The sequence below is a fragment of the Ruditapes philippinarum genome, unplaced genomic scaffold (genome assembly GCF_026571515.1).
Source record: "Ruditapes philippinarum isolate M1 unplaced genomic scaffold, ASM2657151v2 ctg3471_1_1_1_1, whole genome shotgun sequence".
In the NCBI taxonomy this organism is placed as follows: domain Eukaryota; kingdom Metazoa; phylum Mollusca; class Bivalvia; order Venerida; family Veneridae; genus Ruditapes; species Ruditapes philippinarum.
In genome coordinates, this window is record NW_026865624.1 from 47,388 (window position 1) to 66,943 (window position 19,556).

Sequence of the window (19,556 nt, forward strand, 5' to 3'; positions counted from 1 at the left end):
GGGCATAAAGTATCCAAAACATACAATTTTATTAAAAAAAAAAGTTTTTGCTCAATGATACAAACTACTTACTTTCACAATCTCTTCCTACAAAATGTCTTGTACAGTTGCACGTGTAATCTGTACCATCAACCGTGCATGTACCGCCATTTTGGCACGGGTTTGGATTGCACGGACCTAACAGAAAAAAAGAATCTCACTTACTCTAAAACAAGTAAGGTATATTCATATATTACTTTGTCATTCGTTATATACACATATAAAATTTATACTTTTTACACTTTTAGTTTTTTGTTTCCTACTTCTTCCCCTTTCTTTTTTTATCGAATTAATGTTTTAATGTTTTGAAGTTTTGCCATTCTATCCACCGTCGTTTGATGAATTTATCTACATAGTTTACTTTTGTCTGTACCTATTTTACGAATGAAAAATATTGTACAGTCTTGTAATCGCCACGGTCCGTCCATTCGTTGATTTGGTTAAATTGATAGGATTTCCCAGCTAAATTTACTGTAAATACATCGCTTATTAACAGTTTCCAGTGACTCTGCATGTTGTCATTAAGGATGTACGTGTAACAACATAAGTGTAATTATTTTATGTATGTACATAATTATTCTCCAAACATCTAAGAATATTTTGAGTATGTACTGCAAAAGCTTTTCCATTATAAGTAATCATTAAAGTATATGCATTCATTTTATAATGAAAAATTGGGTTTAGACTTTATCAAAAAATAAATTTCTAATTTACATGAAATGTAAATTCGTAATGTCTTACCAAAAATGCTTTTTGGAACTTACAATACTGATAAATCGTTATTTGAGCATCATATTTATGATATAAAACTATAAACAAATGAGTTACAGGATCTTTAACAACACAGAAATAAAACAACATTATCAAGTTTGAATAGATAATAAGTAAACTTACCCGTCTCACGTTTGTGACGACCATCTGTGCTCTTTAAACCTTCAATTTGAATAAAATACTTAAACAATAGTTAAATAATCTTATTTTTAGATAAACAAAAATTAATTTGAATTGAAATATGAAAATATAAGCTGTAATTGTAACATTTTGGTCTGTGTACCAAGTTATGATTTACATAAGACGATGTCTCAAGGCAATGCACGGTTATTTGAATGAGCTACTGCCACCCGTGGAAAAAATCAACTCAGGCCAACAGATACTTCAGCAGTTCAATACTGCAATGTTTTGGCGGTATTTTAAATCCTCTTTTTATCTATTTTGTTTAAAGTTAAGATAGAATAAATTGTATTCGTAGTATTAAACTCGTAACACAAACATTTGACTTTTTTATAGAAAACTTTAAATTTGATATAAAATTAAATTTTAGAAATATTTCAAACATCATTTTTATTGTAGTATTTTGACATTTTAGGTTCATTAGTCATATATATTTGTACGATTTAATTGAATGTCTCATACATTTGTTAGAGCGAGATTTTATAATTCTTATCGCTAATGTATGATCCATAAAACGAATCATTATTAACGCATGTTACTACTTTAAATACATTTATATTGTCTTTAAATGTCATTTAAAGACATTTGTGAATTCATGAAATATACTTAGGAATGCACAATGTGCAACAAGCATTTTTGCAATTTAATTCGTCATATAAATGATTCGTCATCAACATGATTCGACATATACATATGTTGTTGTATCCTATAACAGGCGATAATTGCGCAGCGTTATTATAATATCAATGCAAAATAATGATGTACAACAAACGAATTGTCGCTAAATACTTTACAATAAAACAACATTGTAGTTTTCCTTTAACGTGTTTGATTTCAAATAACATATTAGTATACGAAAACGGATATTTCCTTTTTATATTTATAATATTATAACAATATGTTTTCCTAATTTGTAATAGATTTTGACCCTGAAGACTTGGGACAGGGGACATATTCGCACTTTGGCCAAGGTGAAATTTGTTAATAATACAGACATGGTGTTCTGAAGGTGTTGAAAATTGTTACAATTTCTCTTTAGGACAAATAGATCAAAATCAACACAAATTTAGATATCGATACATGTTTCACTTGATTAGCTTCGTCAGTTGATACATAGAGGAAATTTCTCTTTGTAATTTGTATGCAGAAAATGAGCAAAATTTCTATCCATGAATGCGAAACTGAACTTCCGGTAGCTTTGTATGTATTTGTGACTCTTCAAAAGGACGTTGAATATTTGTAAATTTCAGATTGTCATCAGCTACAAAACTAGTAAGAAACTTTGCAAAAATAAAAATTTAACATATGACTAACACTAAGTTAAGCATTTTCAAAGTTTTTTTCTGTAGAATTATTCTATAAGAAAATGTCATCATTTAAGACATTAGGCAGATTCTGAAGTATGGAAATTGGGCATGTTCATTAATTTTCAGCATTATTTTAGGTGGGTGGTGTAATATAAGTTGCTTTCAGATTGAACTGATGAGACCATTTGATGCAAAAGTTTACTTTTTTTAACGTTGTCATTAAAACCTTTAAAAGCCCCGCCGAATTCTTAGCATGCAAAAAACCTGAAAAATTTTGGAGATGTTTTTTACGGTTCTCGAACTAAAATATGCTAATTTTGGGGCCTGGCCCATTTAAAATTTTTTGGCTTTCCCAAAGTTTGATACTCAATCCCCCCGGGCCCAATTTTGTTTAAAATTTTGGATAAAGCGGCTCCTCCGATTCTGTATTCTTTATGAAAAATCAAAAAGTAAAAATATTGTCAAGTGAGCAAAGAAAGTATATTTACACACTACAAACAGCACTTACAAATCTACGAACATTACCAAAAGTAGGTCTGAATATGCAAATATAGCCTTTACTGCGATAGTCTCCCAGTAGGAACATGGTGATATATACAAAATCAGTCAGTAATTGCACATAACATGTACACAACTTTTTGAATTGTGAATATGCTTGCTTTTCTTAAGTCTGAGTACATGTTTCTTCAGGTTGAAATTCTTCACACTTCTAGTATAAATAATATCAGGTATCTATAAAGAGTTGAATGAATTAATGATACTTTAAAATTACTGTCAGATAAATATATTTTTATATTCTTAATTATTTATAATTAAGTCCTTTATTGGGTCAAACATCGTTATTTTCAATCGTCAAGTTTTACCAGAGTTTATCTTCTGTCATTTGTGTTTTAAGATTTTCAGAAACGAGGCAGACGTGCGCAAACTCTGTTTAAGCGAAATAGTTAACCCCCTCTGAATTGTATGAGGAAAGTGCAAATAAGACATCTCTTTGTTTTCAATCGTATCATCGATGACAGCCTCGCCAATACGTTTGTCGGGGATGTATATAAAGTTATTTCCCTATTCCTTATTCCTTTTTCGAATAAGGTATAAGGAATCAGTTCTTTATTCCTTTTTCGAATAAGGATTAGGTAACTAGTTCCTCATTCCTTATTCAAATCTAAATATGGAACAGCTGAATGAGTATTTACATAAAATAAAATTATGGTTGATCAGCAAACTAGAACGGTTATTTCTTTCATAAATTTGCTTGAAAATTGCATAAATCAATCATCAAAATCATTAAATAAAGCATCTGCATCGACAAATTTGTAAACTATATTCAAGTCGAACAAGGAATAAGGAAACCGTTCCTAATACCTCTTTAAATCATTTGCAAAAGCATCTGCATAAAAATATTTTGAAAATATGTTAAAGTCGTATAAGGAATAAAGAACCCTTTAAATATCGAATAAGGAACAGAAGAAGATACGCAAAAAGAGACAGCAGTTGCAGCTATTTCTAAAATATCTGCATTATAATTGCAAGGATCAATCATTAAAATCATTAAATAAAGCATCTGCATAAAATTGTTTGAAAAAAATGTTACAGTCGAATAAGGAATAGGGAACAGTTCCTTATTCCTTATTCGATTCCGAATAAGGAACAAAAGAAAATACGTAAAGAAAGACATTAGTTGCGGTTATTTTTCATAAACCTGCATTAGAATTGCAAGAATCAATCATAAAAATCATTGGATTAAGCACCAGCTTAAAATATTTTGAAAGAAATGTTCATTCGACATCAAATAAGGAACAGAAGAAAATAAATAAAGAAAGACACCAGTTGCAGTGTTATTTTTTATAAATCTGCATCAGAATTGCAAGGATAAATCATTATAATAATTTCCTTAAGCACCTGCATGAAAATATATTGAAAGAAATGTCAAAATCGAATAAGGAATAAGGAACCAGTTCCGTATTCCTTATTCGACTCTGAATAAGGAACAGATGAAAATACGTGAAGAAAGACAACAGCTGCAGATATTTTTTATAAACCTGCAGAAGGGGACCAGTTCCTTATTTCTTATTCAACTCCGAATAAGGAACAATAGAAATTACGTAAGGAAAGTCACCAGTTGCAGTTTTTTTATATACGAGGGGTGTCCCAGAATTACATGGACTTTTGCTGTAACTCAAAAACTACTGAAAGTAAAAACAATCTTAACATGAACAAAATGCAACTTTATTGCATTAGTACAAAAAAATTTCAAAGTTGCCCGGCAACTGGATCAGTGTCTGTGGGCAGGGTAATGAGACAAGGGGTAGCGGGTGCGGGACAGTCCATTTCCGACGTTACGACGTCATTCCGGTGGCGTCGCTATATGTTAATAAATGCGTGGCGTCGAATGTCAGTTTTCCTCAAACATAGTCGCCGCCTAACTCAATACACCTATGGTGTCGATATATCCACTGGTCGTACACCGCCCTGTACCACTCCTGGTCGAAATCAGCCACCACTGATAATAATATAATAATAATAATAATAATAATAATAAAAGCATACTATTAACTTTTTGTTACGATAATAGTGTTAAAGACGACGGTGATAATGCTGACGCCGTATTATATTATTAGATTCTATTATTATTATTTATCATTATTAATTATTATTATTATTATTATTATTATTATTATTATTATTATTATTATATTATTATTATTATTAATTATTATTATATTATTATTATTATTATTATTATTGTGTATTTTGTACGCAAAGGCAGTGTGCGTTAACAAGGGAAATAACCTATCATGCACTGCTTACTATAGCAGTTTGAGTTCACTTTCTTAAAAGCTGAAGCGGATAAATTGCGTTTAAAATAGTAAATTGTGATAAGCTTAATTTTTAAAAATCATTTTTTTTTTTAAACACAAAATTTACAGTGTAACGCCTGTCCCGATCTATGACGTCCTTGACTTCCTTAATTGACGCCGCAATCAACGTTGACTTTCTCCCACGACCCTTGTCGTCTGAAATGTCCTCCCGGCCGTCTCGAAAACGCTTATGCCACTTGAAAACGAGTGATCGACAAACAGGAGGTCTCACTTTTGCAGTCTTCAACATTTCCTGCGTCTGTGTTGGTGTCTTTCCAAGATTAACACAAAACTTGATGATAGTCCGATGTTCCGCGTAATAGCGCGGACGTCATTTTTTTGTTAAATATCCAAGAGCAACGGTTGTCAGATGTCCGCTGGTAAACAATAACGGAAACAGCTATGACGTCAAAATTTCAAACGAACGTTCATATGACGTCACTGCATATTCTTACGACGTCGCGCCATTTTTAGGTATAAATACGCAAGATATACGAAAGTAAAGACAACTTATTAATACAAAATATTGGACTGCCCCGCCCTGCGCATAATGCGTTACTATAGCGACGTAAAATATAGAGAAGCAATGTTAGAAATTTAAAAATAATGGACATATTCATTAAGGATATGTAAAAGGTATTGTGTACAAATTTGCTAAAAAAATGCATTAAAAAATAAAAAAGTTATAGCAAAAGTCCACGTAATTCTGGAACACCCCTCGTATATCTGCATTAGAATTGCAAGGATCAATTTATAAAGCTCATTGCATAAAGCATCCGCATCAAAATATTTTGAAAAAAAAATGTTCAAATTCATTCGACTCCGAAAAAAGGAACAGAAGAAAATACGTAAAGATAGACACCAGTTTCAGTATTGTTTTTTTTTTTTTTTTTTTTTTATATAAATCTGCACCTGCATCAAAGAAATTTGAAAGAAAAGTCAAAGTCGAATAGGGAATAAAGAACCAGTTCCGTATTCCTTATTCGTTTCCAAATAAGGAACAGAAGAAAATTCGTAAAGAAAGACATCTGTTGCAGTTATCGTTTTATAAATCTGCTTTAGAATTGCAAGAATCAATCATTAAAATCATTAAATAAAATCCGCATAAAATATTTTGAAAAAAAAATGTTAAAGTCGAATAAGGAAAATAGGGAACCAGTTCCTTATTCCTTATTCAACTCTGAATTAGGAATAAAAAGTACGTAAAAGTTGCAGTTACTTTTGATAAACCTGCATTAAATTGCGAAGATCAATCATTAAAATAATTGCATAATACATCCGCCTAAAAATATTTTGAAAATTAATGTTCAAGTTCTTTCGACTCCGAATAAGGAACAAAAGTAAATTCGTAAAGAAAGACACCAGTTGCAGTGTTTTTTATAAATCTGCATTAGAATTGCAAGGATAAATTATTATCATAATTTCATAAAGCACCTGCGTAAAAATATTTTGAAAGAAATGACAAAAACCAATAAGGAATAATCAAACAGTTTCGTACTCCTTATTCGACTCCGAATAAGGAACAGAAGAAAATACGTAAAGAAATACACAAGTTGCAGTTATTATAACTGGCCAAAATGGCGATAGCGGGAAAATGCCGTTAGAGGGAAAATAGTTCGTACTCATACGCAGACAATTTATTTTCTCTGACATTCAAACTTTTTAAGCATTTTAAGCTTTGAAAGTTATCTAATATGAAAATCGTATTCCATTTTTTTCTAAATTATTATATAATTAAGATAGTAAGTTAACTTATGACTTAATAACATTGGCAATACTTTGGCTCTCATGACTCGGAAACCAGAAGGAAAAACATAATCTGGTTCTCTTTCAAATTTTATCGACTGCTGGTGTAGTAATATTCAAATCCCGTAAAGCAATTATATACGTATTTTTTTTTCTAAAAATTATTTAAAATTAAGTAATAAAATGACCGGTCAATCTTAAAATAGATAAGGTATTATGATTCTCTGAATATTATGGCAAGACTTGGAACTATTTTTGCTTAGCGCAAATAGCCTAGATGCGTTCAAAAGGTGGCTGAATTTATCGTAATTACAATTGGGGCGCTATGCTTGCGCCCCCAAAAACCAGACCTATGACTGCCAGTTTTCAATATAAAGAGTACCTTATTTTGGGTAACGGTGTAATTTATTATTTTACCTATATTACGGCAACATAATCCTAAACGGCATTACTTTAATGCGTTGATAGTTACTTCCTTGCTGAATATCACTATTAAACGTGGCCGACATGCCTCGTCATACAGATATGTACAAATCAAACGCATATATATTTGTATGGATTGTTTAAAGTATCGAACTATGAATTTGAATATTTCTCGCAATGATCCATAAAAAGCAGGGTACACGCTTCCCCTTGGTTCCTTGTGTTAAGTGCTTATGCTGTTTCAATATATATATTCCCAACGTGGGGTAACTCCATTTATTCGTTCTGTCACATTACCATTTGCGGGTGGGATCACATCCCACAGTGGTTTTACAAATTATATCTTTAAAAAAACAATAGGATTGGGGTATACCAGAATTGAAAACTAATATAGTGAAAGGAACGAAAGTAATAAAACAATACCATTTAAATGTATCACTTACTCAAGTGCAACGATAACTTTTAGTACCGTTTTGTTAAACATGAGAAGATATAAGTCTGCCATCAATATAGAGCCAGGCCAGTCGGTGTTTACGTCCAAGTATATACCCGGAAATATAATTGATTAAGAAAACTTCCTTTGTTTTGGTTTAGTTCAGAAACATGTTTCGTTACCCATGTAACACAGGTCCGTATGAATCTACGTGGGCTCATGGAAATAAATCAACCCTACCGTTAGACGTTCATACTATACATGAGAATAAATTATGTAATATTCCCTGTGTATGCTTTGATTCTGATCAAAAGGCAACATTAAAACCAGTGACCGAAACAACAAATTGACATATCCTTTGACCTAGTTATAATAAGTGATAATATATTATATAAGGTGTACATTTAAAAAGCTTTAGTTGTGGAAATACATTATGTAATTTTAAACACTGCACAGTCTCATGGTTGTATTCTCTATATACTTTCAGAGAATGCCTGTCTTACCTAACGTATTAATGTCTTACAATCATAAAAGTATATATGGACAGACCTGCAGTTGCTGTCGTTAAATACATAGCTAGAGAATCACAATCAAGTAAAACATTGTTGAACAGTTGTTGAAGCTCATTTCAGAAGTCTTGTTGTGGTAAACATAATAAATATGAACATAAGCAAGCATTGCAAGGGTTCAATGATTGGAAGTTTGGAAATCATTTACTTTTTAATTTGTGTGTTTCTTTTACACGTTACACGTGTGTCGGCGTAAAACTATAGGCTTGTCAGTTTTATATGTAAACCACTTTTATTTTAATTATTTGATCAACAGAATATTAATTCGCGTAGATTCAATACTGAAAAATTTAAACTCGCATATTCTTTATGATTTTTTTCAACTGGTTCAATGAAGTTTGTAATTAATCCGTTATCCTTCCCTGCAAGAAATAACAAAATTAGTGTTTTGTCTCATTTATATAATGCATAAACACCAAGTTTGAAATAGGATATTCGGCGCTTAAACCGCCACAAGGTGAATGTACATTTCAAGGATGGGGTAATTATAAGCACAAAGTGTCACAGAACAGAACAGAACAGAACAGAACAAATATTTTATTATTTTCAGACTTGAGCATATGCTCCTCATCTTAACAGAAATACAGTATATATCAAGGTATCACATAAACATTACAAAAGTATTAATATTCTTATATAAATATATATACACATCAGTACATAATTATTTATCATGAGAGTGATATAATATAATGGTTATTTATACAAAGTCGGATTATAATTATATTATTTTCTTAAGATATCGAACAATTGTTATCCCGGCAAGAGAAATGCACTTGGCTACTAAGTATTTCTAGAGCAATATTATATTGAAACAAAAGCAATAAACTATAGTACTTCTTTGGAATATATTAGTATTACAGACTCAAATAATTCATACAATGAGACTATGTTAACAAATTACTCCTTATTTTCAAGGCACAATTCAGATAGCAAGCTAGATTGTTCAAAGTGTGTACATTCTTTGATTTAAACAACTGAGTGAGTTTAAACACACTAGGACGTTCGTAAAAATAATTGTCTATATATCGTTTTCTTACACTTTTATACTTTGTACATGTTAAAAATAAAATGATATTCATCTTCAATGCCATTGATCCACATACTTCGCAAACTCTCTCGCTCCTTTCTATCCTATTCTGTCCGTATCTACCGGACTCAATACGTAGTTTATGTGAAGAGAGTCTAAACTTTGTTAAAACTTGTCTACACTTTTTTGATTTAACAACACTCAGGTATATCTCATACACAAAGTCTTGTTTAACATTCTTATACACAAATAAAAACACTATTGTTAGTCAAACTACTATTCCAGTCTTTGCACAAAAGTATCTATTAAACGCTGCCTAAAACATGTAATGAAACAGTTAATGTCAACATTTTGTGGTGATTCCCAAATATAGCCGAATCCATAGCTATATAATAATTTCTTTACGTTATGAGCCCAGTTTATTTTTTCATCTTCCAGCATCAAATCATAAATTTTTCTAATAACGCAATTTTTCGTATTCAAAATTTTAAGCCAGAATTTAATAATTCTGATATAGCGATTAATATATAAAGGAAAACGTGCAAGTTCACCGTATACACCAACATTACTAGTGGACAATTTAACATTTAGAATATGTTTGCAAAATTTAAGATGTATTCTCTCCATTTCTTGACATTTTGTATAACCCCATACTTCAGAAGAGTAATTTAAAATAGAAACACAAAAAGCGTCAAAAAAGGCTGCACATAGTTTTTGGTGTAAAATCAAAGTCTTTAGTATTTTGATATTAAGGTATTCATTGCTTTAAGCGATTTTCCAAACTAGCATTTGTACATTCGAATCAAAACGACCGTTAGAATTAAAGACCGTGCCTAAGTAATTAAAGTTATCCACTATCTCCAGACGATTTCGTCATAAGTCCATTGTTCGCTATTTTTCAGTATTCCCCTCCGTCGAAATACCATCACTTTTTGTTTTGTCAATGTTCACTTTTTAATCCCCATCGATCACAGTATGTGTGAAGGTCATTTAAACTTTGTTGAAGATCTTCTATGGAGTTAGACATTAAAACCATATCGTCGGCGTAGAGAAAGAGGATTAACGTAATATCTCCGAAATCAAGACCACTGCCTGGACGAGAGCTTAAGTATAATTCTAAGTCTTCTACAAACATTGACCAGAATAATGGAGAACATATTTCTCCTTGCTTTAGACCTACTAGTATTTCCATGAATTCGGAGTATTTATTTAAGTGTTTAACACGGCACCTCACTTGATCGTACATTGATCTCACGATTCTTAACATTTTACCGTTAACACCTAATTTATATATTTTAAGCCACAGTGCATTTCTATATACGCTGTCGAAGCATTTTTTCATATCAATGAATGTTGCATAAAAACGTTTTCCACAATTTAAACTATTTTCAATTAATCCGTGAAGACAAAATATTGCGTCTGTTGTAGAGAAACCTTTTTTAAATCCAAATTGCGAATCGGTGATGATGTCATTTGCCGCGCACCAGTCTGTTAGTCTAGTATTTATTACAGACGTAAAAATCTTTGATAACACGCTTACTAACGTAATTCCCCTGTAATTATCCAAAACGTTTTCGTCACCTTTTTTTAACAATGGAATGATAATCCCCTCCATCCAAGTTGACGGAAAATGACCACTCGAAAATATAAGATTAAACAAGTCTGTCAAATGTGAAGAAATAATATCCCCAGCCTCAATGAAATATTCATTAATCAAATCATCACTTGAGCCCGCCTTCGCGCGCTTAAGATGCTTAATTGCATGCTGTACCTCTGCAATAGTTATAATAGTATCAAGCTCCTCAAATATGGGGTCATCTGGCGACAACTCCTGCCGACAAAACTCTTCACTTTCGCTGTCACATGTAATATTGATTTCGTCTATTAAATTCTTGAAATAGGCACTGAAGTCATTTGCTGATAAATCACTACCTTTTGAAATTTTCTTTTTTGAAAAGAATTTCCAAAACTCACGTGGGTTTTTCGTTTTCAAATTCTCAATGTCATTCATTTTAACAGACTTAAATTGCAATCTTTTTGTTTTAATCCATTTTTTGTACACCCGTTTTCTTGACATAAGGGATAATCTATTTTCCTCGGTCGGAGATTGATTAAAACACTTTAAAGCCTCTAAATAATCATGTTTTTTATCATAACAAGATTGGTCAAACCACTCCGATTTTTTAACCACAGATTTCCTTTTGAATTTGTGCGTTCCTGAATAAAAGTCTCTTGATCGTATATTTTCCAGGAATAACGGTTTTGCGACCTCGTTAATAAGACCTACAAACTCGCAGACTACTCTGTTCACAGTTGAAGCATTGTGATTAACTACAGTGTCAAATATTGAATTAAATTGTGGTAACTTCGATATAAGCCCTCTCCTGTACTCATCACGTTTGTCCGGATTCCATCTTATCTTATCATTGAAAGATTCCTCAATATACGATTTAACGCAGGTATTCGCCGCAACACGAAACTGAATGATCTTATGATCAGAAAACATGTTAAAGTCAGACAATTCAAATGTTTTAATGGAAACAAAATCACACTGTTTACACAAGAGGTAGTCTATGACCGAATTACCGTTATATCCACAATACGTATAGGAGTCTGTATTCGGGAAACGGCCATTACAAATACGAAGCTCCGTTGATTTACAAATGTCTAATAGGTTATTGCCGTAAGCGTTACTATGATTATCCATTGATGTTCGTGAAAGAGGTACGTCTGGCACATAATCTCTACCATCGATGATTGAATTCATTCTATCATAACGGATGAAATCTGGCTTTACTGCTACACGGCTATTCATGTCCCCAGCAACAAAAACAGTTCCTTGAGACTGAAAATGAATGATATCGCTTTCAAGAGTTTCAAAGAGATTTACATTTACAGTCACATTGAGAGTATGTATATCGCGTCTGAGAAATTGCTATTGAGCAAAATCTGGTAAAACGTATCTTAAAATTACCTTGTTGAAGTCAGCAAATATTAAATATTCTTCTTGACTAAGCCCGGAGAGCTATAAGACATTAGTATTTAAGTATTAAAATTTTGATATTCACGTTTAGCTACAGTTACTGTAAAAGCTTATTACCACCCTTAATTGTACTTATAATATTTGGCATCAGAAGCTTGTTCAGGTATGCTTTACATTAGTTTATGTAAAATGTCTTGGATTATTATTTACGGTCAACATTCTTTTTAAAGGTTTTGTAACACATTTTGTATGATTTTTGATCATAAATTTAATGCTCAAATGAAGATTTGGCAATATTGTAAGTTCCAAAAAAGCATTATCTGTAAAGGTATTACCGAATTGGTAATTAAGGGAGGTATTATTTTCTATGAAATCTAAGTCAAATTTTTCAATAAGAAATTTATGCATATATTTTAATGATTACATATAATGTGGACAAATATTTGCAGTACATATTTTACATATTCTTTGAAGTTTAAAACTTGTTTTAGAAGAATAATTATATATACTTACATAATATATAAAATTTCACTTAAGTATACAACATTAATTACAACATACAGGATCTCTAATAATAAGACTTCGTCTTTATTATTCTTATAAAACTCTAAATGTTCAGTTTCTATCATGTTACCATTAACAGAGAATCTTCCAATTGTTAAATCTAATTTTCTAATGGATATACCAGATTTGAATTTGGAACAGTCCGGTTAAAGTTTAAGGAGTTCCATTATCATTATTGTTTATGTTGTATTGGCCATATTCTTCACTTCGCAATTGTTAAATTGATATTAAACTTATCAAAATAAAAATAAAACGAGGAACGCTCGTAGTACTATATCAATAGTATCAAGCCTGGTTCCACTGCACGAATGTGCAAACTGGCGAGACTCTGTCCCTGGGGAGGGGGGGCTGGACTTATCAATCGTGGTTTCAGAAGATTAAGGTTTAAGCTCGCAATGTTAATACGAAAACATAGTGGAAATACACTGATAACCCGGAACTCATCTACAACATACTGCCTGAAATTATTACATATCATTATTTTATGCTTTTCAGTGGATTACTGATTTATCCGTGAAAATTATATTTGATAATTTCACAGTGAAAATTATCCAAAAATAATTTCACACTTTTCAATGACGAAACTACTTTTTAAGATTTTCCCCGTGCGGTACCTCAATTTATTTTTTGCTGACAATTCTGACATGTCAGGCTGTTTAAAGATAAGCAAAGTTGAAATTGATAAAAAAACCTAAATGTCAAAAGTAATAAAAAGAAAACAAATCTTACTTCTATTCATTCAAATTCCAATCAGCAAATTTCGTCTCTAAATTTTTTTGTTTCATTTTTACAGTCTGAAAAATACATTCCTTACACATGCAAAACATGCTCTTGATGACATTTGGGCATATTAAAGTATCCTACGAGCAATAACTGCCGTATGCTTATTGCTATATGAAAACTTGAAAAGCAATGACAGCCATCAGCCCGAAGAATAAGTAAACAACCCAGCGTTCCTTAGCCAGCTTTTGAGGTTTTCCATTTTCCTTGCTGCTTTTTGAATGTTTTCACATCTGTCAACATTTATTTTTTGTCTGTTACAATCCTCAAATAATTTTCTTTCTTTTAAAAAGGTGTATGACTAGCAAATCCAAAAGATATCCCTCTGAATCAAACACAATTATTTTCCTCCCGTGAAATACAACTTTAAAAAATGTCTGCCGCTTACATTTAACAACTGGTTCTTATATAAATTCAGTTAGTAACAGAAATATGGATGGACGGTTTGACTTTTTCTCGTACAAGAATTGTTTTTTATTATTAAAACAAGCAATTATTCATATTTCTTTAATAAAATGAATAATATCACCGTCATTTAGCGTTGATTTATTGAACTTATTTTTCAGTTTTATGTGCATGAAATCATAATTAACCTTCACCTTACAGGTAAGTCTAGCTTAATCATATAATTTCAACTCAAGACTTCTTGTATTTAATGAGGAATTCCGACTAAATGGGGCTCTCAAACAGATTTTAATATTAACGTAATATTATGAAAATTTCGTTTTAACTTGTTTTAAGCATGAAATTTGTTTGTTTGTTGTGTAAGATGTAATTTTATTTCATCTCGTGAAGTTTAGAAACAGTATTCTCACTTGTGGCTACGCCACTCGTGAAAATACTGTTTTTAAAGCCCACTCGATGAAATAAAATTTCATCTTACACACAGACAGACAAATATCCTCTATGTAATGAAAAATAAAAGAATGAGGAAATAACAAAAAATACATACTTCTTGCATGATAGAGTTCTTTATTGTCATGTATCATGTATAAGAACATCAATAAAGCAACATTCCAGTGAAGGTACTTTCTGGAATACCTTGATATATGACGGAACTACTTGTATACGAGTAGGTTTTCCATCGTAGATATACCTGGTCATTCTGGTTAAGAACTGCAATAGCTAGTATAGATGTACACTCACAACCATTTTGACCTCTAACATATGTCGAGGTGTAGACGGACGACCCAACCATGACATCAAATGCAAGAGGGTTACCAACAGCCAAACAAAGGTGAGCGTTAAAATAGTATGTTCCAGCTTGTGGAGCAACAAAGATACCGGATGTGCTGTTGTATGCTCCGCCTTGGTTCATATTAATCACACTGAATACAAGCATATACACATATAAACTTTATATTTTGTGATGGTTTCCCTTCTTCTTCCCCATCTGACGCCAAAGACCGAAGGCTAATATGACAGTCTAAAGACAAGGCTATTACGAAAACACTTGATTATTGGCAATTTTATTAATAAACTGTAACTGCACATAATTAAAAAAACTTAAGTACTTAATGAACAAAAATAACTTATGTGAAATTCCGTTGTTGTGAAGTATTGCAAATGAGATTCTTGTTTTAAAAATGTCTCGGAAACCTCCCTTGTAACAATTCAAAATGGTAACCTTTTTCATTGAAAAGAAAGCAGATTCATAATGACCGAGCCGGAGAGCCAATCAAAATTCTCATATCTCATAATAGCCGAGTTTTCTCATAAAGGCCTACTTTCTCCTTAATTACCTTGTGTCATAATGTCGTGGTGAGCTTCATATTAGCCTAACATTTGAAGTGCATAACATTGAAAAGTTAATGAATAATATAATGTTAATAATCAAGTGTTTTTATAATGACCTTGTTATTGGGCTGAATACTGTCATATTAGCCTGAGGCCAAAGGCCCAATAACAAGGCCATTATAAAAACACTTAATTATTGACATTTTTTTAATTGACTACACATAACCTTTAAAAAAGTTAAGTACTTATAGTGATCAAAAAACAATAAATGTGAAATGCCATTGTTGTGAGGTATCTTGTTTTAAAAATATCTCGGAAACCTACCTAGCAGCAATTCAAAATGGCGACTTTTTTCAATGAAAAAAAAAGCACATTCATTTTGCTGATCTTGAGCATAGTGGCATTGTTTTATGTTAATAATGTCGTAGTGAACTTCATAGTAGCCTTACATTTGAAGTGAAAACGTGCCTTATATTGAAAAGTAAATAAAGTCTTATAATCCATACAGTCTGTTCGTTGCTTTAGTCAATTGATAAAATCCCCTAGCTAGTTCTTAGTGTAAATACTGCCGCAAATTAACAGTTTCAAGTAAAAAGTTTTTTTATCATAATTGTTATTTTAACAACACAGAAATATAAAAATATTATCAAGTTTGAAAAGATATAATAAGCAAACTTACCCGTCTCACGTATGTGACGACCATCTGTGCTCTTTAAACCTTCAGTTTAAATAAAATACTTAAACAATAGTTTTAAAATCTTAAAAAAGACAATCGTGATTAATAAAGATATCAGAGCATTTCTTTTAGATAAACAAAAGCTAATATAAGCTGTTATTTTAACATATTAAAGCAGTCTGTATACCAAGTTATTATTTACATAAGACGAGGTCTCAAGTCAATGCACGGTTATTTGTATGAGCTACTGCCACCCAGGGAAAAAATCAACTCAGGTCAACCGATACTTTAGCATTTCAATACTGCAGCGTTTTGGCGTTCTTTAAAGTCCTTATTTTATATATTTTGTTTAAAGTAAAGATAGAATAACTGATGTGCTTTATTTTGGTCATGTATTCCTAATATTACATACAATAACACAAACATTTGACAATTATTTTTATAAAAAAACTTGCATTTTAATATACAATGTAAAATGAAATTTCAAATACTAGTAATATTTTTCAATCATTTTTATTGTAGTACTGTATTCCTTGAAATGTTCGCGGATACAATATTTCGCGTTTTTCGGCATTTTCGCGGAGACAAACTTTCGCGGATTTGTAGTTAATGCGAATTCCGCGAATATTAAGTCGCTACGGCCTAAATTACAGTTTTTGGAGGCTACGGTATAAACCTACATGTATTTTATGTCAAAAACATAAAAAATAATATCAAAATAAAATTATTCTCAGTCTCCACCCTGGTATATGCGCACACAGTACAGCCTAATTTTCAAATATAACTGTCACATTAATGATTCAGCAATCCGTGATTGACCTTAAAATTTATTAACTAGAACGAGTGTATTACTTAAAAGTAGCTGGAAATTTACCGGTTTATGTTTATTTTTCGGTCCAGACGTCTGGATTTATATAACGGTAATGTCGTGCTCCGACTGTACATTACTCTCATTATAATTTATCAATGTTGCACTTGATCGCTTTTGTATTTTTTAACAAAGGATTACACATACACAATGTACGCAAACTATAAATGCTTTTGAATACGCCGTGACTAGCGAATAACGTCAATAAACATGATAATTACTAATAATTGACATTTTTTCTTTCAGTGTCTTTTTGTTATGTGCATTAATTGTATTTTGTCATGTATATTAAACCCCGTATGTATCCGCAAGTAAGATTATAATGAAAATTCTGCGTGTTTATGTCTATATTTGGTTGAAGCTAGAAATGTTCGCGGCTTTGTTATCACTGACATATTCGCGGCTATAAAGATTCGCGGAGTCATGCCTACCGCGAAAAGCGCTAACTTAAAACGCGCGAAATCTTTTCTAGGAATACATGAAATTTTAGGTTCATTCACATGTGTTTTTATGATTCAATTAAATGACGCATACATTTGTTAGAGCGAGATTTTATTTTATAATTCATGCATAGGAACGGTAGATATGACATAGATTAATTGTAGTTTATTTGACAATAATGTACATATACGAGTATACAAATACACAATGCTTGCTCTAATTACTATTATATTTTCAGAGACATAACTTATTGTATTCTTATTTAGCGCTAATTAATTTTATTTATGTCAGCAAGATATTATTTAAATCACTCAATGTGGACTTTTTTCTCTACATTGCTCATTCAGTCAGATATAAGTACGGATTATTTCCGGTTGCAAAGAAATAAAACAATAATATATTTTCAGCACGTATCTAAATTTTAATTTCCACCCAGCGCCGTTGGCAAATAACTTTCAATTGAACAGAGACATGCGACACGTCTTTGCATACCAAGTTACAAAATAGATTGTTAATGAAATGGGTTTTCCTTTCAATAAAAAATCGTTTAACATAATGAAAACAAAAAGCGCTATCAAATATCAAGAGATTCAAGTCTATCATTACTAACAATGATATTTACATATGTTAACATTATTTTACCTATGTCACTTATATATTGATGCTATTTATGTATAGTGAATTGTACATAGTGTCGATATTAAGACAGGCGTTATGTGTTTACTATGCATGGTGTCAATATTGATCAAATAGTTATGGTGCAGACATAAACACATAACATTACGATAAAATTTCTTCACAAAGTGAATTAAGATTTCTGAAAGAATTTTATTTAAATTTCTTAACGAATTTATTTTAAATGTCTTTACGAATTGAAATTAGATTTATTAACAATTATATCAGAGTTGTTTGTTTTTTTCTTACTGAATATAATGAAGATTTTCTGAAGAACTGAATCTAGATTTATAAACAAGTTAAGTTTAAACTAATACTTACAAAGGCACACATATATTCCAATGACAACAATATGTCTTAGATTCATTTTGAAGGAAACAATCCGTTTAGTGTCCTTCCTCCTGTTAAACAGAAAGCAGTGCAGCTTCAGGAAAAGTTCTATCAATATGATATGATAGACACCCCTATTAACTATAACGGGAAAGCTGGGTCTGAGACATTTATAGCTACGAAATTGACTGACACGTGTGATTTGTACAAAACATACAGTAATCATTAAGATTGCAGATGAAAATAAAGCTTTCAATGTTTTCTTTTGCATACGAAGCTTATTGTAGTGAAAGTTTTATATTGTAAAGTTTTCCTCAAGCTGCTACTATCACATAAATTGTAGCTGTTTCCAATGCTGTACAAAATAAAAGATAACATTGAAACATAGTTAAACAAAGGTATATTATATAATTCCTTTGTTCTGGAAACATATTGGCGGATTATCAAAATGCACATTGAGCATATTGCGCGTTTGCGATGAATCCCTTTATGGATTTGACAGATGTTCAATTATATTTTAAGTATACATGCTAAACACTTATAAATTGTCATCCCTTATATATGATCCATAAAACGAATCATTATCAACGCATTTGACGGCTATAAATACATAGTCATTGTATTTAAATGTCATTTAAAGACATTTGTGAATCCTTAAAATATACCCAGGAATGCACAATGTGTAACAAGTGTTTTTGCATTTTTTTTCAGTAAATTTAGTGTGTATGATTCGTCATATTCATGATTCGTTATAAACATGATTCGTCATATACACTTGTTGTTGTATCCTATAACATGTAAACAAGCGGTTATTGCGCAGCGATAATATAATATCGATGCAAAATAATGATGTACAATATATATTTGTTTTGTGCTTTCATTAGGATAAAAGACAGATATTTTTTTTACAATGGAAAATGTTTTCCAAATTTGTAATACTAGTAGCATTTTGACCATGAAGACTTGTGGCAGGGGAATATTCGTGCTTAGGCCAAAGTGAAATTTATCAATAATACAGACTTATGTTTTGAAGGTGTTGAAATTTGTTACTATTTCACTTTGCAATTTGTATGTAGAAAATGAGCAAAAATGCTAAATATGTGTGCGAAAATGAACTTCCGGTAGCTCTGTATGCATTAGGTGGTT

At 31.3% G+C, this 19,556-nt stretch overlaps 1 protein-coding gene across 1 annotated transcript in view; it reads right to left on the reverse strand.

Annotated features, from left to right (window-relative positions):
• The window catches only part of LOC132729785 (uncharacterized), a 32,122-nt gene extending 13,582 nt beyond the window's left edge, over nt 1–18,540 (reverse strand). Inside the window, exons 1-4 of the mRNA XM_060715604.1 lie at nt 18,402–18,540; nt 16,100–16,138; nt 934–972; nt 73–177 (exon numbers count right to left, since the gene is read on the reverse strand). Of these exons, the coding sequence (XP_060571587.1) occupies nt 73–177; nt 934–972; nt 16,100–16,138; nt 18,402–18,447 (229 nt within the window). The 5' untranslated portion in view covers nt 18,448–18,540. The remainder of the gene's footprint in view (nt 1–72; nt 178–933; nt 973–16,099; nt 16,139–18,401) is intronic.
• Nucleotides 18,541–19,556: the final 1,016 nt, after the last annotated feature.